At 40.1% G+C, this 22,219-nt stretch overlaps 2 protein-coding genes across 3 annotated transcripts in view; one reads left to right on the plus strand and one right to left on the minus strand.

Annotated features, from left to right (window-relative positions):
* The window catches only part of FILIP1L (filamin A interacting protein 1 like), a 182,625-nt gene that overhangs the window by 110,505 nt on the left and 49,901 nt on the right, over nucleotides 1–22,219 (plus strand). For both annotated transcript variants that reach the window (XM_083438287.1, XM_083438288.1), the window contains exons 2-4: nucleotides 6,290–6,569; nucleotides 8,583–8,756; nucleotides 14,132–14,310. In XM_083438287.1, coding sequence (XP_083294413.1) covers nucleotides 6,290–6,569; nucleotides 8,583–8,756; nucleotides 14,132–14,310 — 633 coding nt within the window. The remainder of the gene's footprint in view (nucleotides 1–6,289; nucleotides 6,570–8,582; nucleotides 8,757–14,131; nucleotides 14,311–22,219) is intronic.
* CMSS1 (cms1 ribosomal small subunit homolog) overlaps nucleotides 1–22,219 on the minus strand; it is a 177,411-nt gene that overhangs the window by 100,744 nt on the left and 54,448 nt on the right. The window lies entirely within an intron of this gene.

The raw sequence follows: 22,219 nt of genomic DNA on the forward strand, positions 1-22,219 counted from the left end.
TGGAACTAGTTCCTATTGAAGCCAATGGGATTTAAGTTCAACTTAGTTTGCTTACAACCCCACTGACTCCATGTTAGGGAAGAAAAGAATTGCTGCTTTTCAAACCAGATTTCTGGATTACAACTCCCATCCACAGCCAACATGATGAAAGGTTAGGAATAATGAGAGCTGTAGTCCAATGACATCTGGGGGGGCCACAGGTTCCACACCCCTATTTTTTAGAAACACTTTCAACGCAATCTGAAAAAGTGAGCAATAGTTTGAAAAGTTACATGCGCTAAATAAGAGAAGTAAAGAAAGAACAACGTCCGCTCTATTCCTAACTAAGAAAGACAAACATCCCCTTATGCATGTGAAGAACGGGAACGAAATCTGCTAGCACTGATGTCAGCTTCCATGTTAAAGCCAACAGATAGCACTTTTAATGTTGACAAACCAGAAAAATAACATACTTTCATGGGTAGAAACAGCATATTGAGTCTTTGAACATTACAGGTCAGAGGGTTACTACCTAGATGCATAAGCTAACCAGGACTAGGCACAGCAGTAGACTCAAGAGAATGCAGGCCAGAAGCAATTACACCAAAGAGCTAGCTCATATGTTACGTTAGCTGCTTGGCTTACATTAGCACATGTGCCTGATGCTTCCAGTTCCCATAATTCACACAATGTGTGGGTGATCAATGCAACCTGCAATAAGATCCACAAATCTCACTTCAAACAGTATGTTAATTGTGGGGAATTGGAAGCTCAAGACACTCGGACTTCTGCAAAAGATGCAATTAATTTAAGAACCCATTTTTAAAGTTCAGTTTATTAATTTATACGCTGCCTTTCCAGACACAAATGATTCATCATTTGTGAATCAAAAGATGCCTTTTTCATCATGGACTTAAATGACTTAAACAGTTTGACATCTGCTGGCAAAAGGAAAGTTCATAACCACTTTGAAGTTGTTGTTTTTTATAATCAAGTGGTATATAAATTTTATGAAACAAATAAATGAATATATTTCTGGGACTGGTCAGGCTGTCTATTTACTACATTTATATTGTGCCTTTCTTCTATGATGGAACCCAAAGCAGCACAAATGGGGTTCCCAGGTGATCCTTCATCTCAGCACCAAACAGACCCAGACCAGTTTAGCTTGGTCAAGAATACAGTCATACTGCTTCAGGTCGAGTGCTTTCGGGTTGCGCTCCGCGGCGACCCAAAAGTAACGGAATGTGTTACTTCCGGGTTTCGCCGCTCGCGCATGCACAGATTCTCAAAATGACATCATGCACATGCGCGGAAGTGGCGAATCGCGACCCGCACACGCACAGACGCAGGTTGCATTTACTTCAGGATGTGAACGGGGCTCCGGAACGGATCTTGTTCCTATCAGAGGTACCACTGTATTGAGTCATCATGAGCCTTTAATACCATGCACTGTGGCCACAACGTCCACCATCAACATGCCTTTTCTTTCTTGCATGTATGTGATGGATAAGTATGCAAAGAAAATTAGCTAGGTAAATAAATATTACCTTTTTCAGGTCCATTATTGAATCTATATAAAAAAGAATGAGACCCAGCTCCCAAAACTATACATTTGAAAGATCAACCACTATTGACAAATAACAACAACAACAATATTTATACCCCGTCCATCTGGGACAACTTATCCCTTTCTTGATCTATATCTTGTATGATTTTACCAATGTAAAAGGCATATTTAAATGTAAAGCTGTGCCTTTCATTGCTTCTCAAATTAAAAACAATTTTTTTATACTTCCTTATTCTTTTTTTACCGCCACAAAAATATTCTATGCTTATAGCTAACAGGAGAGCGCTGATGATGGTTGTAAATTCCTGGGTCTTCTACCAACATGAATTCATGAAAGGATCAAGCATGCCGATTTATCAGACATTACTAAGCACGTTTGAGTAGCCTGAGAACAGCTTCCTCAAAGGAAGATCAAAGGGCTGTGGCTTCTTTTCTTTTTTTATGTGTGTGAAAACTGGCTAAGTTGAAGTGAATATTCCCAGACAGAAAAAGGTTTAAGTAAAGCTGTGTCTGTCAGATTGCTTCAGAAGTTTTCAGGAGTAAACTGGGAACGATAATGAGGACATTGTTTTCACTATGCTACTGCCCATTCTACAATTTCTTCTTAGGACAAAGCTTCAACATGCACACCCCTAGCACTTCCAAGATGAAAAAGTTTGTGGGTGGGTAGGGAGAAGGGAATGCAAAGAATAGATTTGATTCTTTTCTTGATGGGCAACTACAACCTGCAGTCAGGCACAGTGCACATTGACCGTACAAACCAATGTTTTAAAGCACTGCAGTTGCAAGACTACATAGCTTCCTCTTTTTAAAAAAGAGAAATAAATCTCTAGGAGCAGATCAATGCACCTAGAGATAAATACAGCTGGACTGGGAAGGGAAAAATCTCCCTCTACCCTCATGTGCTGTGATCTCTATGAATGAATGCCACACCTCTCTCATACGGTTCTTGTAATGGCAGGCAGTTTGTCTCCCCAGAGAAGAGTAATTTTCCCCAGGGAGAGATGCCAACTTGAATAAAATAAGGGGGGGGGGACAGGTAAGCCCCACCCTGCATAACTGATCACATGACATGGCACGCACACACCTTTGAATGGCAATGCCCACCGTTTTTGGGGGTGGCCCCTCAAATATTTTATGGAGGGGCTGAAGGGACCTCTAGGACAGCCTTTCTCAACCTTGGGTCCCCAGATGTTTTTGGCCTACAGCTCCCATCATCCCTGACCACTGGTCCTGTGAGCTAGGGATCATGGGAGTTGTAGGCCAAAAACATCTTAGGACCCACTGCTCTAGGAGTTGGTGAATGCCCATAGCAAATAGAACCTTTCCTTGTTGCACAGACACAGCAATGCCCACAACCGTTATCACACTGTGCTGCATTCAGGAGGGGATAGCTCCAAGCCTGGATTGGGAGGAGGGTAGCATTGAGAGAGAGCGTATGGAAATTGGAACTGGGGAGAGCAGGCAAGGGAATAAAGGAGATAGCTGAGTATGCACAAGGTCACTGCAAATGGGTGAAAAGAAGCCTTCTGAGCATGGGCCAACCCAAACACAACCAGCTTAAGGAAACAAATATCTCCAAGTTCAGACTACACTACAGTTCATCAAACTATGCACGAAGATTACAAAGAGTCACCTGGAAGGAAAAGTTGTGTTAATCCAATCTAGATCTAATTAGTTAAGGAGGTGATGAATTTTTTCCATCAAGCCCTGGTGCAAACTACTTAAGTCAGCAGCTAGGATAAAATCAGAAACATGCGAAGCATGTTTTGAAAGGCACTTCCCCTAAATAATCAAAAATATTGAACTACAAAGGAATCCCAAGAAATAGAGGTCTGCTAAAAAGAAAAAAAAAGGAAAATAAAATGCCAAGGTTCTAAAGAATCAATTATTTGCTTCATAGAAGCACCAGTGTTTCTTACCACTTTACACCCTCTGCTAAACCAAAACAGGCCACAAAACCAGCTGCCTGATGCATTAGTCATCCAAGTTCGGTGTAATATAAAACATCCCTTTGGAGGAGTTTCAACATGTCCACCACAGCTTTCATTCATGTCTTCAAAGCATTAATAATGCCAAAGAGAAAAGCAATGCAATGCAATGAGAGGAATCACGAAGACCAATGAAAGCCGGGATAAGTCTTGATATAAAACAGGCCTTTATCATCTCTATGTCCATTTAATGCTATCATATGTGAAGTTACCACACCCAGAGCATCCTAAAAACCAGAGTCATGTGTATTAACCATTCTTTCAAATTAAGTCCTGAAGTACCAGAAACCACATCTACACATGGAATCATGGCAGAAGCACCAGGGAATTTCTTTTGAAAAGGATGATGAACTTTCCAATATGACAGGATGCATTTAAAGTTTAGGTACTGAAAAGGAGACTTAATTTCTTTGTGAGTCAGAACATTTTGAAGCGAGGAGTCAGTAATCAAAGTTGCATACCATAGGGAAATGGAATATATGCTTCAAAGAGTGATTGTGTTGATTCATAAATCAATTACTTATGCTGAAAGACCCATTACAGAATGGGGCATCCCCCATTCAGGGCCTTAAATCTTCCAGAATCACTAATAAAAACTTTTTTTTTAAAGTGTCCTTTTAAAAATATATACACATATATATATATAAATATGACAAAATACATAAATATAAATTTATCAATATGCTGAATTTTATCAAATTGATTCAACAGTGAGCAATTATAAATGCCACAGGAACTGTTATTTTGAAAAATGCAGTTATTTTGAAAAAATTTACCTGATTTCTGCCAAACAGGCACAGAAAGTTCTTATATTTGAGGAATATTTATAAAGTTAAAAGTTATAACTTCACAGAATATAATAAACAGTATACAGTTTTGAAGAAGTCAAAAACAAACTGTTGCCAGATTGACAGAATATATAAGTAAAGTTCCATAAGATTTTATCATGTGCTGCTTCACAGATACAACTCATAAAGGGCAACTACATTTATTTTTTTAAACACACACAGAAAATGTATTCACTCGCTCTGAAATATAATATATTATGTGTGTAACTATTCATCTGGCATGTCAGACAGTTATATTAGGGACACCTCTGTATTACAAACCACCTGCCACTGTGATGGAATAACATAACAGCATGGTATTTAATTCAGGTTCCTTCTAACCACTTTATCCAGCTGTGTGTGTATGGAGGAAAACACTTTTTCCAAATCCACGTTCCATCCATGTTTTCTGGTTAGGGTACTAAGAAATAGCTGCAATGCTCATCATCCTAGCTTTCTAAAACAGTCCATAAGTGAATATTGCTGGGAATATTCTAAGATAAGAGCAGGCTAATGTAGAACCCCAGATATGAGTGACAAAAGTTGCCTCTTTCCCCACTCACTGGTTTTAAGTTGATTCATCTCATCACGTTGCTTTAAATTTTCTTATGTCTTCTTCATCACACTCCTTCCAAAATATACCACCAGTTTCCACTTCACCCAGTTGTTGTTTTAAAAATGCTTTTCTTCTCACAATTCTTTTAAAAGAAGTTGCTATATACTCGGGTGAATGAGCATGTTGCTCCACTCCAATTTAACCAACCATTTCCAGGTGTAATACAATGTTCTTGTTGCCGTCACATTCAATCTCTTCCGTTTCTAGGTAGGGCCAGGGAAAACGGCTTCTGAAACACCAGAGAGCTGCTGCTAGCTAGATGGTCTGGCTTGGTAGAAAACAGCTTCCTAGGTTAGGTTCCTGTAATGTAACACCAGCATTGCAGGTAGATCCTCAGGTACACCCCTCAGGTACACCCCGAGATATTTCTTCAGCTGCCCAGGCACATCCCACAAACAGATCTGCATGGCAACTCAACAGACAATTCTGACTGTACTGAGAGGACATGCACATCACATGCACTGGGTATATAATTCTCTGTGCTTCAGATATCTATGGGCACTTCTAAGTTATTGATATTTTGTGGTTTGGATTCAATGCAAATGGATTTAGTGTTCTTGTACAACAAACTCATTTCAAACACACACACACTTTTATGGTTAAAAAATGATGGGAAATATGGAATTATTTTTTTTTGAAACAATGTATAACCAGGACTTTTTCCCCCAGTCAGAACTCGCAGGAACTCAGTTCCGGCACCTCTTAGCTGGGTGCCATTGCCATTCTAAGAGAACGAGGGAGGTGTTCATGGTGAATTCTGGCACCTCTTTTTCTAGAAAAACAGCACTGTGTATAAACTCCCCACAAATCTGGCTGGATGTGCAAATAAGCAGCCAACGTTCCCTAGACTTTTGGCAATTTTTTTGCCCACAAATAAGGATGTACCCTCAATATGCAGGTTATCTGGAAGCAGTCTATATGTCAACAGGTGTAGTACTTCAGTACTTTATTTTGTAATAACATAACAACTTCATAACAATGCAAGTAAATCGCTAGAATCTTTGATAAGATTCAAGAGCGAATTGAATTCTCATCTTCACAGTTCTGATGCAGTTTTATTTAACAGGACTGGCTGCAAAAGCCGTCACAGAAAATGTGAGAGTTCCATCTTACCATCCCATCTACTTTTACAAGGTATCCTGGATAAAGTTCATGGTCTGTTTACTTGCCTGACTGAAAATGTGTCTTGGTTAAGAGACCTTGCCTAGAATGTACCAGACCCAAAGACAATTCCGTTATCCACAAGGCTATTATATTTTGTGTTACTTTAGGTTTTTACCATTGGTTTTTGATCTTCCTTCACCAGGTATTTGGAAATGCGTTCCAGAAGTAACAGCACGGAACATTCTTCCAAGTCAAAACATTCTCAAAAAATGCCAAGTGACACTTATACAGAAGGCACCCCTGGCACCGAGAAGGTAAAAATGAAGAGGAGAAAAACAGAAAAGGACTTTGCAGCAACGACAGACACTATCCTGAGAAGCCCTGATTCAGACAAGAAACAAAGAAACTATTCCAAAAAGGGAGAAGATCTTTCTCGCGACGATCTTCTATTTCTTCTGAGCGTGCTTGAGGGAGAATTACAAGTCAGTATATTTTTTCGTTTTATTATAAATACACAGCTCTTGCTTCCCATTTTGAGAGCTCTGTTGCTATCACTGATGTAAAAACAACATGAATATATTAATTTACATGTGACAAATAAGACATCAGACTGTGGTTTTTTTTAAAAAAGTCAGTGATAATGTAGCATAGTGATTTACAGAGCAATCCTCTGCATATCTATTCATAATTAAGTCTCACTGACTTCAATAGGAATTGCTCCCACGTAAGTGTTTATAGGGCTGCAGTCTAAAAGAAAGAACCGTGTGAAATGCTACCTGTCAAGATGGAAAGGGGGGAAGGCAATCAAACACGCTGGGTTTTTCAGAAATACAGGTACTTCTACATCCAACTTCACAGGAACATGGGAAGCAGATTTATACCATTTCATGCTATTTGTTCATCCAGCCAGTATTGTACACTCTGACTGGCAGCATGTATTGTCTACTCGGATTGATTTCAAGGTCTCCATTACCTGATTCCTGGGTTTTTGTGTTTTTACTCTGGAAATACTGGGGTTAAAATTTAGGATTTTCCATATGGCACTCTACCACTGAGCTATGGCTCCTTCCACTTTAAGAGTCCAGCTCAAGCAAAGCACTTTTATGTGCCATTTATTTCATTACAGCCAAAGGGATTTCAAGAGCTTGGCTTCACCTGGGCTATTCATTATCTCTTTTCAAAATAAATGATAAACTCCATCTCTCCGCTTGCGTGTTGTCAAAGCAGCTAAAGATACAGAAGCAGAGTCTCCACCGGCCATGACTGTAAAAGGCCTTTTTTATTATTATTAGCATCTTACATCAGCCAATTTAAAGCGCCTGCTTCTTCTAAGGGCTTTGAGGGATCTAAGCCATGACACCTGAAATCCAACATCCTTAATACCATTAATTATTTTTGAAAAAATCTTGGCCACGTGTATGGAGTATTGTATTGTATAGGTAATCACAAACATACACGGGTCACCCTGCCAATTTCTAGGCCAATTAATCTTGTTTTAAAGAGCTGCCATTATTGCATGCTATTGGAATGCACGCTGCGGAAGGTCACATCCTCTGCAATGTGTACCTCGCTGGCTTCAGTGCACAACCACGTATATGTAACAATAGTAGCAGACGGTTTTCTGGTTTGACTTAAAACAACAAAGGGTGACTTTGTACCCTTGCTCCTTGGCTTCCCCCAGGAGGAATGAGTGACACGAAACTCCGAAAACAGCTGCCAATACCTTCAAGTCGTTCTTTTCCTTACAAAACTTGTCCAGTAAGAAAAAGCACGTGTTTGACTATAAAGCATTACGTTATCTGTTTGGCCATCGCACCCTAACATGTGCATGTTGGGGCCTGCCATCTGCCCTCTTATCTCCACCAAGGATAGCCAATGTGGTACCCTCCACATGTATTGGGCTACAACTCTCATCTGTCTCCACCTGCATGGTCAAAGGACAGGGGAGATGGGAGTTGTTTCCAGAAACATCTGGGAGACACCACATTTCCTACTGCTGATTGACAGTCCTTTTTTTAACGGCCATATTTCCATACACACTGCCAACATCTGGAAGATACAGGCATTGACTAAAACGGAAAGTGACTGATTGGGATAAGGGGATGGCAACAGAAGCCAGAGGTAAGAGAACAAAGAATGTGGTAGGCAAAGGTGAAAGGGGGGGAGGGATGAAATATTGTTTTAAAGTACTACTGTTGTCTTATAACAAGGATGGGGACCTGTGGCCCTTGGCACTGCAAATGGTCAGAGATGTTGAGAGTTGAGTGTCCAATGATACTTGGAGGGCAACAGGTTCCCTGTTCCTGTTTAAAGAGGCAAAGTTTTCCTTTTCCAATCACTCACGTGCCAGATGAATTGACAAAGGACTGGCAGCAGTAAAGGCAACTTGCATGAAAAGCTGACCTTAAAAAATAAAATAGGAATTAATTCAATACCATTGTTGCAAACAGCTGATACCCAGAATTCATCTCACTGGAGTAACTGTGTTTTCTCAGGCGCAGGATGAAGTCATAGGAGTTTTAAAGGCTGAAAAAATTAACCTGGCTTTACTTGAAGCGCAATATGGCTTTGTTACTCCAAAAAAGGTCCTTGAAGCACTTCAGCGAGATGCTATACAAGCCAAGGCTACACTATGGCAGGAGGATATCTATGAAAAGCCCATGGGAGAGGTATGTATGATGCATGTTTTAAAGCAGGATGTATGAACGCAGGGATTATCCCTCCAACCCAGTGAATCAAAGGAACGAGTCTCGTTGATTTAACTAGTGAAGGGCAAGTGCCAGCAAAGCAAAACATTGTTTTGTTGAATTCTACAAACAGTGAGCTCAGAGCTTAAAGATGCCAGCCTTTAAATCTCCACTACGAAACTGACACACACTTCTGCTTTGAAAGCATCCTTTAACTTCCAAGCGAGATGAAGACAAACCTAATTGTCAAATGGTAAAAAGTCTAAGTAGTGAACGAATCCCAAAGTATGCAATTAGATTCCTAAACCAACAACTGTGGACTCTTATCACTGACCTTTGGGAACTGTTTGTGAACCAGAAGAACCCTTGTGAACACATGCACTGCAACTCTTCCCAGTCCAGCTATAACCTCCCTGAAATCCCAACCCCCCCCCCCCGAGCTTGGGAGGTAAAGGCCTCCACTTGCTAATACAGGCTTCTTTCAAGCCTAATTTCAGCAGGGGGTGAAACTGTGGGCACCATGCAAGGCTTCTGTGGGCACATGTGTGCTTGAAGGCACCACACTGGTGAATCATGGGCTAAGGAATCATCCATATATTGTGCCACACTTCTGAAGACCTGCTCCCCTCATTTTAAGACCTGCTTTACCCATTTTAACCAAATTTCTCTTCCTCCCTCCCTTGATGTAACATACCTTTTCTTCTTAGTGTTTTGTTTGGATTGGATATGCTTCCAGGGGAAGGAAGTTGGTAGGATGGTCAGCCCACCGATATCCATTGTAGAATGCATCTGTGCATCATCTTCACCAGTACCACTCCTGTTCTGTCTACACAAACTACTTATTTTGGGACAGTAACTTATTGAATCATTTGCCTGCTGATTCCAGGGATGAATCAGGAGGTGAATTAAACCAACCATCCTGAGCCCTCTGACTTCTTGGGATGAGCAATAATATTAACAAGCAGGTTTAGTACAGTGATACCTTGGTTCTCGAATGGCATACCGAAGTTGTCAAACGCTGCAAACCTGGAAGTAAGTGTTCTGGTTTGTGAACAATTATCGGAAGCTGAACGTCCAACGCAGCTTCTGATTGAGTGCAGGAAGCTCCTGCAGCCAATTGGAAGCTGCACCTTGGTTTTCAAACGGTTTTGGGAGTCGAACGGACTCCCAGAGTGGATTAAGTTTGAGAACCAAGGTACCACTGTATCTCTAGACTGTAAAGTTCCATAGAAAGATGTTTCAACATCCAGCATTGAGCTAAAGAACTATGAATGATGAAAATGATGAAAAGTAATAAAATGTGAGCCAATATCTATCTGCATTCCTAAATGCTTTCCTCTTCACTCAAACACACATGCTTCTGGTATACAGCTCATTACAGCTCACTATAAACGACATCATGAATAGAATTCTTCCACAGGGCACTTTCCAGACTTCAGAAAGAAACTACGATAAAGTTCATTTCACATACGCAACCAATGTCACACAAAAAGGTTAGAATGCGTTTCCAGATCTTGAAGCCTTAACCCTCTAGTTATGATCCAAATCTCTTGAAGTTCAGGTGCAGAGGTCAATGCCTTTTCAAAACACTGTAGGGTATTAGGTCATAGAAGCTCTGAGCACAAAAGGAAATGATCCAAGGAAGGAACAGTCTTGCCTCCCCACAAATTTCCAAAACATAATTTGGACTTCTAGCTTGCATACATTATACAAATGTTTTCTTCCTAACGTTACATGGCAGCAAATGAGTTTCTAGCGCCACTTTCCTTGGCAATATCAAAGGCAAAGAAAAACATTCTGAAAATAGTAAAAAATGGTACAGATCCCTCATGCTGACTGGAGCCCTGGAAACGGAAGAAACTGATAAACACCATGCAGAACATTTTGCAGAACACTGTAACTTTAAATAGAATTTGGAAAAGATAAAGTATACATTCATTTGTTTCTAATGTTACATATTTATGAAATAAATAAAAGAGAGAGAAAGGGCCACCAGCACCAGTTACAGCTGGAGTGCCAGGAAGAAGCAAATTACTATGTGACTTCCCCACACTAATTCTGTCAATGTACCTCATTGCCTGGCTCTCACAGTCCCTGCTATTCTAATTGCTGGTTTCTCAGGAGCAGTCCCTAAGATGCTGCCAACAATGCGACAGCTTTGCCAGTTGAGAATTGCCAAGCTTATCCTATGTGCGTCTTGGTTCCAGTTCCATACTTGGGACAAGCATACGCATTTCCAAGAGGACAAATATGTGCAGCTTTCTTCACTCCTATAATGAAGTATTAAGAGAGGCAGACAACCTGGTTTTGAAATCATTAAGAACTTCATCTCACTTGTTGCCAGTTTAGCTCATTTCTCTTTGGCAACAACAACTCAAGCTATCGTTTCATAAAGACCAATTCACTCAAGCCACAACTGGTGGGTGTTGACCCACCAACCACTGCCACATTTACTATATATGCGCACAGGATATGATGTCACATGAAACTGTCCTAAGAGACTAAAGGACATACAGTCAAGTTATGTCGCCAGAGGGAGGCGGGGGAGCTTCATTTCTGTGGGAAACCTCAGCATCTTACCGGTAGTGAATTGTTTTGTCACTACTGAGCCCACTGTGTGGCAGTTTTGGTGACAAGTAAGCAATTTTCCTACCACCACTGCTCTTCACAGTGCCAACCCTGCAGAGCTTTTGTGTGGTTTAGGGGCTCCTACGATTTTGTCCGACAGGAGATGTAAAGGATCCCTCGGTAGCAAGAATTTGAAGATAAAATTGTTTGTATCCACCACAATTTGGATACCGCAGTTTATGCTGATCAGATAAAAAGGATGTCCAGAACAATATCTGGCTCCATTTTGTTGGATTTCGGTCATAAAGGACTCAGAATATGGGCATGGCACTTGGCTAACTGCCTGAATGTTCAACCTTTGCCATGCTTCACTTATTACAGCTAGTGGGTCTGAGTACAGAAGATGGCAAATGCCTCTTTGAGAGAATAGGTGCTCCCAGCCACATTAAAAGGTATGACCATTACTAAAGAAAACTGCAGTGGACCCAGAAGACCTGAACAACTGTCAGCTCATTGCTAACATTCCCTTGGGACAGGTGATCATCTAGGTGATTGCCAGCCAACTCCAAGCACATTTTGTTATCTAATTATCTAAATCCTTTTCAGTCAGACTTCAAAGCAGGATTTGGTGTAGAAACCAGATTGGACACACAGAAAGATGACATTTGCTGCGAGAGAGATGGGAAAGTGCAACATTGTTCTTTTGGACCTCTCAATAGATTTGATAGTCTTGACCATACAACCCTTTTGGAGAGGCTGTGCAAGTTCAGTGTTGGGGTATTGCTTCCTAGTGGCTCCACTCATGCCTTGGTGCTGATTCTAGAAGATGGTGCTTGAGTATTTTTGCTCTGCTGCTTGACATTTATGCCTCAGAGTCTCTGCAGGGTTCTATTTTACCCCCCCCCCCTTTAATCATATACATGCAACTGGAGTGAGGTCATTTTGAGATTTGGGTGTGGTGTCATCAGTATGCAGATGGCACCCTGCGTTCCTTTTCATCTAGCACAGGTGAGGCAGTGGGAGTAATAAATCAGAGCCTGGAAATGGCAATGGACTGGATGAGGGCCAATAAAGTGAAGCTCAATCCAGACAAGACAAAAGCACTCTTAATGGGTGGTTTAAATATTTGCCTACGTTCATGGTATCAACCCCCAACCCCCAAGAATCGGGCTCATGTTCTGGGAGTGGTATGAGAACTAACAGGGCCATATTTAAATACAGTAAGTAAGAAACACATTTACTGAGATGGAGAATGACATGGTTAAAAAACATTTAGGTTCTTATTTCCATATTGCCATATTATTCCTTATGAATGACAAGCTTAGAGTAGTTATAGCAGATTAGTCATCATTTACCTGGATAATGAGAATAACTTAAGTTAACATGTGTAACACAGCACTTTCAAAATTATACATTCATCTTAAAGTAGCAGGGGAGATCTGTGCACTTAAGCAGACTGCTGAACCCACGACTGCAGATATACATCTTCCTTGATATCATGACTCTCATCTGAATCCTAATATAACTGATATAAACTGAGCTTCTGGTGCAAATATGGATACACATCCCCTCCTGGGGTCACTAGTTGCATGCAACAAGTTACATGCAACTAAAGTAAGATTGATTTAGCTAGGTTTTATGAAAACCACCCTCTCCTTGCCTTCTTTCTCCTGGGAAACAGCTACTCTTGAACTATCTTTAACTCTCTGGCACTGAACCACCAATAGCAAGTTTAAAACAGTACTGTGCTTGCGCTGTAGCCCTTAACTACCATGCAAGGCCATGAATTACATGCGTCACTGAAGAGCTGTACAAATGCCAACATAAATAAAAAATAATCAACTACTTTGGCCTGATTTTTTTTAAAAGAATTCACTCTGGCCTCACAAATTTATGACTGATTGCAGACAAATTTATCAGAAAGGTAGTTTTGTATGTAGAGTGAAAAAAAAAACCAACAAAATATCTGTTGCAGATCAGAAAAATCCCACCGAGACAGACCTTCTGACAAAAGTATGAAGTCTAGACTATCTTGGTCAAAGGGCTTCCAGCTCTGGCAAAATACTAAAGAATAAGAGAAATCTGTTCTGTTTTTATATTTCCCTTCATTAGGCTCTTGTTCAGTTCATTAGTATAACAGCAGCAGCAGAAGCAGCAAAGAACTTTCATCACTTCATAGGGAAGCTGAAACTAATAATTACATGGAACTGGGCCTCTTGCCTTCCTAGACTGAACAAAAAGTTAATATGCATCACAGCTAGACAAAGAGCACTCCATCAATTAAGCACTGAGCCAAAAGGGGAAGGGAAGTTTCCAAATAAGACAAAACATTTGAATAAATCATGTTCATACAGAAGCACACTGGGAACCAAATCAGAAAGTACTAATGCACCTCACCAGTATCAGGTGTCATCAGTAAGATCAAGAACTAAAAAGTAAGGTGGCACAACCTACAGGGAGTCTCACTGGGTTCTCAAATGAGGGACTAGAGGAAGGTCATAGTCCTGACTTGAGTATGTTGCTGGTAGGGGGATTTATCAGAACCAGACAGAAACCTGAAGGCCTGTGCTCTTCTTGCCCTTTAAGAATCCCTAAATTAACACAATGGAAGCTGAGTAATACATTCTTTAGGATAAGGCCTGTACCAATTTAATCCCCCCATAGATATTACTAATGTTACTTCCTGGCAAAATCAATAATTAAAATGACTGTTCTCCCCCCACACACACACACACAAAAAAAACCCTACAGAAATGAAGGAAATCACAGTACTGTGTTATTCTTTTCAGCTTGACAAAGTTGCTGAGAAGCATAAAGAAACTCACAGGCGGATGCTGGAACAGCTCTTAATGGTAGAAAAATCTCACAGGCAAACCCTGTACGATCTGGAGGAGGAGAAGAGGAAACATGCAGAGTACATGGAGAAAAGCGATGAGTTTACCAATTTACTGGAACAAGAACAAGAAAGGTAGGACATATTTAAAGCTACCAAGTAGACTTCAAAATCTTAGTACTTTGTAAGTACCTTTAAAAAATATACTCCTGATTTGTATCCAACATTTGAACACATCAAGAACATGTTATGGGGCATGTACTGCATGACCTTTCGTGACATAGTGTGGTAAAGTTAATAGAGCCTGCTAGCCTTTTAGTATCATCCTAGAAATGTATCTCTCCCCCTCCTTTGTACTTCCCCATCTCCCATATTTCCTTCCTCTTTGTGGAAAAGGCCTCTTCTGATTTTTCTTGAGAATTATCTTCTTCGTCTTCTTTTGGTAGTGCAAAGGCAGAGAGATAAATTTGTAGTAAATCTTGATATAACCCGAACAAGTCTTTAAGGTCTCCTGCCAGTCACAAAAACTTATATTTCAAGTCCAATTCACACATGATGCTAGGGATGTGGCTATCACATTTATGTTGTTGGTAAGTTTTGCCTCTCCAGTTACATCCATGGAATCATTGTCTTGTGGGTCATTTGAATGATATAGGTCCCACCCATGCAGCTGTTATAGGAAGAGAACACATCACTTACTTCAACAATGAGGCTTTTTGCCCTACAGATGTTACAGAAGTAGAAAGGGAATTCAATGACACAGAACTGGCCTCCCAGGTCAATCCAGCAACAACCTTTCTTAGTGAGAAGGACTGTACAAGAGTTTAAATATGTTAAGAATCAAATTCTAGTAAGCCTAGTAACTCATATATTTACAGTAATACACAACACGACCCCAAACGGAGAAATTAGAACACAGTATCAACTGCAACGTATTTGGAACCAGTATATCTATGATATACATAGAGGGCTGCATCCTTCTTTTGAGGCCAGTGGAAGCATCTAGGGTGAAAACCAGACAAAAAATATTCCAAAGACTGCGTAGACAGTAAAATACGGTCTTGTGGACTGTTGCAGTCATGCATCAGCCTGGGTCATAAAAACATTATATGAGCCCTAAAAGATCAAAGTGAAGGTCCACCTAGGCCTGTGTTATATAGCACGGTGCAGGGGCCAGCTCAGCTGTCTCTGCAACAGGATTTTGTGGCAGGAACCATGTTGTGGATTCAGTCCAACCATATACAGCGGTACCTCGGATTAAGTACTTAATTCGTTCCAGAGGTCCGTTCTTAACCTGAAACTGTTCTTAACCTAAAGCACCACTTTAGCTATTGGGGCCTCCTGCTGCCGCCGCACAATTTCTGTTCTCATCCTGAAGCAAAGTTCTTAACCTGAGGTACTATTTCTGGATTTGCGGAGTCTGTAACCTGAAGCGTATGTAACCTGAAGCGTATGTAACCCGAGGTACCACTGTACTGTATTGCTGCATTATTATGATTATTATTTACAATGCATGCTCAGAGCAGCAGACAGTGCTTTGAGGACTGCAGCAAAATTCATCTGTAGAACATAAGCAATAAGGAAAATGAAGGCAGCCTAAAATATGCAGCAAGAGACAAAGCTAACCAAATGTACTGAGGAAATCTCTTTATGGATTCAGATACAATGGTTCCTCACCAACACACATGAGAAGAGACAAAAATGGCTTTTTTTTGTCATTTTATAAAATTGCCTATATTTCAAAACAGTAATTAATTGTAAAAAAAAAGATGAAGAAAAATCCCCCAAAGAGAAGAGGAAAATATTACGGTCACATTTCCTATTCCCCAGACAGCTACACTTGATTCTCAAAAGTATGAGAACATGGTCTCTGTATCCCATTGCTCAGAACAGCTTCCAGATGGAAATGTCTGGGTGTGAGAACGTCAAGCCCATTCTAACCTCACATGATGCATACAAGATAATACTTCCTCTCTTTGCCGGCATAACCTCATGTTTCATGTATCCTGGCACCACTTGCAACATTCACCCTTCCTGCTACACCTTTTTCCTTTAACGTCTGCTGTAGAAAGCTCACAGGCTCTCTCTCAAAGTACTCAAATATTTACGGAATAAAATTCAAAAATACTTCGTTGCTGATCTTGTTCTAAATTAATACAAAATTATAAATAAATACAGCTGGGCATGGGCATGAGGCATAAATAAAAGAGGGAGCTTTTTTTTAAAAAAAGAAAAAGATAGTAGGCACTCTGCCCATGCACAAGTTTATGCGATGCTGATACTGGAAGAGTCAAAATTCAAAGCTGGGTTTTTGAGCACACTTTTCCAAATACAAGTACAGCTCTCCAAATCACTACACAGAAAAGACAGAGCAGCAGAAAAATCATCAAATGTAAAGGCTAGGAATGGGGCAGGGGGGAATGGTTTTGATTAAATGTAACAGAATGCTGCATCATCTGCAAACAAATCAGTACAAAACTGCAAAGAAAGACAGCAAATATACAAGCTTTTAGAAGTAGTGGATTATCTAATTAAAATTTGTTGTTGTTTTAATAGTTGGAAACAGTTTACAATTATTATTGGTAACCAATATCTGTCTGGAAAGGAAAAACGGAGGTGGCTAATGAGACCTTAGAGAATGCAATAATAGATTTTAGATTAAGCCTCAATTTTTGTGTTTTCTTTGGAGTGCTCATTTTATGTGGAAAACCCTAAAGGAGCATGATGTCACATCTTGAATAATGTCCAAAACATTTGCCAAGTGATGTCGCCATCAGGATCTCTTAGCAATTGCCTACCAGAGTGAGAAAGCTCTCACACAAGTTAAGGCACGGCTCCTTTATTATGATAGTACACAAGCTGATGTTACACACACACACACACACACACAGCAGGGAAGCAGGGAGTGCCTGGGAATTTTTAGAAAGCAGAAACTGTTGTGATTTTAAAATGGATTCTGTACTTTGTGAGTTTGGGCCTGTCACACAAAAATTTGGGTGAAATCACACCAAAGTCAAATATTGGTCCACCATATTGATTCAAAATCGTACCTGCCATCCAAACCTCAAAAAAAAACAACACCCAAAAAAAACACACCACCACCTCAGGAACGCTTGTACTGAGTTTGGTGACAATATATTGACAGATGACTAAACCAGTGCCAAAAAACAGGTGAAGTTATGTCAAAGTCATGTTTTGGATTGTCACCTTGAATCAAGATGTCAGGCATCCAAACACTGACAAAGACTGCCACTCCTAGCTCAGGATCCCTTGTGCTGGGTTAGTGACAATATCTCATGTGGCGGCCTAATGTATACCCAAAAATGGGTTCGGTCACACACAAGTCACGTTTTGGTTCACCATCTTGATTCAAAATGGTGCCTGGCATCCAAATGTCAACACAGACCCTTAGCTCAGGAATCCTCGTCCCAAGTGTGGGCACAGTCTGCCTTGTTGATTCGAAACAACACCTCGTGTCCAAACAATGTTGAAGTCTGCCATCCAACCTCAAGAACCCTTGTGCCAAATCTGGCAACAGCATCAAGAGAGGCAACCAAACCTATGCCAAAAATGGGCAAAGTCACACCAAGCTGATGTTGGTGTCTACCATCTTGGTTCAAAATAACGGTCGGTGTCCAAACATGGACAAGGACTACTGCCTGCACCTCAGGAACCCTCACGCCAAGTTTGGCAACAATATATCAAAAAGCACCCAAACCTCTAGAGAACAGACAGAGCATTTTCCAAAATATAGAGTATGTCACACACACAGACACACACACACACACACACACACACACATCATTGTTGTGCTTCAGCTTACTTAGATTGCATAATTACTACTTCCCTAAAAGTCCTTCCAGGAGGTTGAGGAGACTCACCATCTTTGTGGGAGGAGTTGGGAGAGTGCTATAGTTGGGAGGAAATGAATCACCCCAAGCAGAGCAGAAAAATCCCACCCCACATGAGAGCATGACTCTTCCACCCACTTTGGGGAAATAATTTCATCTCCAACTGCAGCCCCGTACAACTCGGACCACAATTTTTGGTAACTCCCAGCAAACCTTTCAGAGGGTTTCATGGAGGATTAGAGGAAGGAAACGCTAATTGCTTAATGAACACTCATTCATTTTGCAGTTGGTTTAGAAAATTTTGGCTGTGAAATGTTTAGGTATAAAAATGACCCTGCAGGGTTTTTTTTCAGGAATACTCTTTTTGTGAATATGCAATAGAATTAGAATAGGAGAACAGTCAAGGACAAGAAAGGCATAGTGGATGTAAACAAATTTATGATAAAATCATGCTTAATGGATTTTTGATTTATTTTTGTTGTTGTTGTTTAACTGTTTGAGGTCAAGTGGGAGGTCAATTTTCAGTGGCATTTGCATCAAAATACTGAAAGAAAACAGACTAATTAAGGCAATCCATCAATTTCAGCATACTTCACTTGAATACTGAACATCAGCCAATGCTAGTAATACTTTGTTCTCAACTCATACATATGCACACATACTTGGGAGTAAGTGCTGTTCATCCCAGTGAAACTTACAAATTAAACAAGCTCAGAAACAGAGACAGCAACTTACATTTGGTAATAAGATTTGTAAAGGTAACCCAAGATCTCCCTACAAAAGGCAAAACATGGAGAGTGGTTACAGGGTCAGGGCTTAGAAAATTGGGAGACTTCTTAGTAAAAAGGGACACAATTGTAACATACACGAACATTCTTATAATGGTACACTGGTTGAATATTTAAGCTACTGACTGTTATTTTGTTAGCAGAATTAGCTAAGTCCGATAGCAAAGGCTGAAAACTTTATCGCCCATCTGCAGGAAACATGGCCTCTTAAGCCAAAAGAAATGCATGTTCAGCATCAAATCTCTGCAGAATTGTCAGCACACATACTTTCAATTAGAATCAGCACCACTTCTATATATGTAAGAACTCCAATACTCAGTTTTTAAGTGCTCATAGCATTTCAGTTACATTTCCTCAGCCATCTTTAAAGCAACACTCTGCAGTAGGGCATATTTACAGGTAATGGGGTTTATCTAAGAGTAGCAGCGAAGGTTAACCAGTGAGTTCATGGTTGGGCACATATTTGATACAGACATTTCCAGCTTAAAACTTGTGCAATGGCACAATGCAATGGCAGCTTCATATCATTTGTTTCCGACAGCCTCACAAAATGTTTTTTCTCCTTTCACAATGATTGCCAGCCTTTCTTAATGATTCATAGAGTGTATGCACTTAATTACACCAGTCCTTTCAAAAACATGTATTTGTCATAAGATGCCCTTGTCTGCAACTGAAAAAGTAGACGAGGGGTAGCCAGACAGTGTTGGACTATAACTTCCATCAGTGCCAGCCAGGATGTTGGGATGATGGGATCTGTAGTCCAAAAACATCTGCAGGATGGCACCACATTGCCTATCCCTAATGGACACACTCAATTCAACACATCCTGGTTTATTTGGAGCTACACAACCTATCCTGGTTGAGGAAATTTTCCTTGAGGACCTCCAAAATGTCTGTGTGCACTTGGACGTCATTCCTCAACATTTGCTTCCTCTAAACAAAAGGAAAGCACATTGTAGATTGGCAAAGTTTAAAAGTTTCATAAAAATATTACCATGCATAAAACTGAATTCCTGTAATCGCAGCAAATTATGCTGTCCTGCTGTTCAGCTAAGGAAATCTCCGTTTCAGAATTTTAAGTCACAAATGGGGCTGGCAATAAAATGTTGCAGCACATCCTTACCCCATGACAGGAGATCTCCTGTACAGGGTTCCAGTCAGCTACAGCATACTTCAAGGTATTATAAGCAGAAAGAGGATCAACTCACTCTTCCGCTAGTTTTTTATTTGTTTTTTCCAAGTGACACTCAATATTTTTAGGGTCCTGGAGGCCATTGAAGGTTCACCTCATTTGGCTATTTGAGGATGGAGTTTCTCCCTTTGGAGTCTTTTGAAAATGTTTTATATTGCATACTGCAGAGTTCACTCAAGCAAACTGACATCTCTCTCTATTTTCTCAGCAGCCCAGTTTTAGATCAAATCTCACTGGCACTCAACCACATGGGATTGTAATCAGAGGGAATAATTTTTTCCTGATTAATCCAAAGAAACTCGAGTGCATATGCAACTGCTCCTTGGGACAGTTACACTTAACACACACACACCATCATCTTTGGCAGGTGGGGAAAATGTACCTTACGACCCCCTCCCTCACTATCTGGAAGTGCCTTCAGAGTGTGGTAGGAAGGTAAGCCCTGCTATGTAATTGGAAATTCCCAACATAGCTTTTTGAATAAAGCGAAATCTGCAAAAATATTCTGAATGCAAACTGTTATATACTGAACCTTCTTGATTTCAAACTATTTAAAAGATCCATTCTCTCCTAGAATGCTGAAATGAAATAAACTGAAATTAATTCTATGCTCAATGCAAGATCAAGACCGTTAGCATTCATATGGAATGCTATAGAAACCACATATTGTATCATACAGCATTTCTTTCGATAGTTTGCAGACTCAGAGTACTTCATACTACCACTATTTACATTTTTAAGAAATTAAGATTCCCAAGGATATTTACATATAACATTAACTTGGCTTTATAGAATGCTAACGGCACGTAAACACTGTTGACTTATTTAGTTGACATATATGTCCAGCAGACTCCAATTTCATACACATTGAGCTATTGTTGAAGAATGCATTGTACTCAAATGCAATCATTTCCTTTTTGCTTTCTGGCAAGTTGTATGTATTACATATGCTGAAGACTATGTCTTCCAAGTTGTGAAATGGATGCCAGATCTCTGTACATTTGACCTTTTTCATGGGTATCTTGTGTTTTGTAGGTGAGTGAGCAAGACCCTCCACAAGCACAAGTTTAGTTCTATATAACACCCCAGTGGGAGAGCCCAAATACTTTAACCACGACAGCATAAAGATAGGCTCAAGGAAGTGATGCACACAGACTAATGACTTCATGCTAGCATTTGAAGAACAGTCTACCACTTCATAGCATAACTTTCAACAGATGTTGGGAAAGCATACTCTTGTCAAAATCCACATGATTCAAAGATTTTCACAAAGATCCTAGTGCATAATGAAAGGTTAAAATAACGGCACAGAAACAATACATCTTTTAAAAGTACAAATAAATCAAAGAATGAAAAAGCCAAAGGCTGGAAGAGCATTCGACATGCACCAATAATTCAATTTTCCTGTTCCCTAGTAAGAATGTAGAGCAATCCTCTCTTCAATATGGAGACTAAGAAAGAGACCACAACCACAAGAACGAATCATTAGTGCCTTCACATCAATTTTCATGCAATCAAAAGTTTTCATGAACTTAACGTTGCAATTTAAATACCTTCACCTATAATGAATTCAGTGATTTGTCTATGTACTCCAGGAAGAATAATTTCAAACTTAACTCTGAATTCATACCAACTTCAGCGAAGACTTATACCTCAAATTGTAATTAGGGTTTTGTGTTCTCCCCACCCCCAAGCACAAGACAATTAAAGACTGAATCAGTAAAACAAAATAACATAAATGAAATCAGTAAACTATTCTTCCCACAGACCATTAGTCTCTACTTTCAACACTGCTGGAAAAAGCTTTGACCAAGGCCACAGCTAAGCGTATTTCATGAGTTTTGTAAGTAAGTGGTAAGAGACCCACCATGACCATGCTTTTGCCAAATACCAACATCTGTAGGCCTGAAATATCTATCAAGAAGTACTGAGCACAAGACAACAATTTCTCTGAGCACTTTTACCACCACTCAAATAAAAAGCAACTCTCCACTGGCTTATCTGGCTCTACTCCATGGCTTTTAAAAACCTCAAACTCACACAAAAATATTTCTACTGAATGCATAGGTGCAGAACGCTGATACAACGGCAAACATTAAATGGTGTCACCAGATGTGACGGCAACTAAAATGTTGCCTTAAGGGTTAGGTCTTTCAAGAGAATTGTACACATAGGCTCCATAGGCCCATCAGTGCCTTCAGCATCCAGGTAAG

The sequence above is a fragment of the Podarcis tiliguerta genome (assembly GCF_965153285.1).
Source record: "Podarcis tiliguerta genome assembly, chromosome: 4".
Taxonomy (NCBI): Eukaryota; Metazoa; Chordata; class Lepidosauria; order Squamata; family Lacertidae; genus Podarcis; species Podarcis tiliguerta.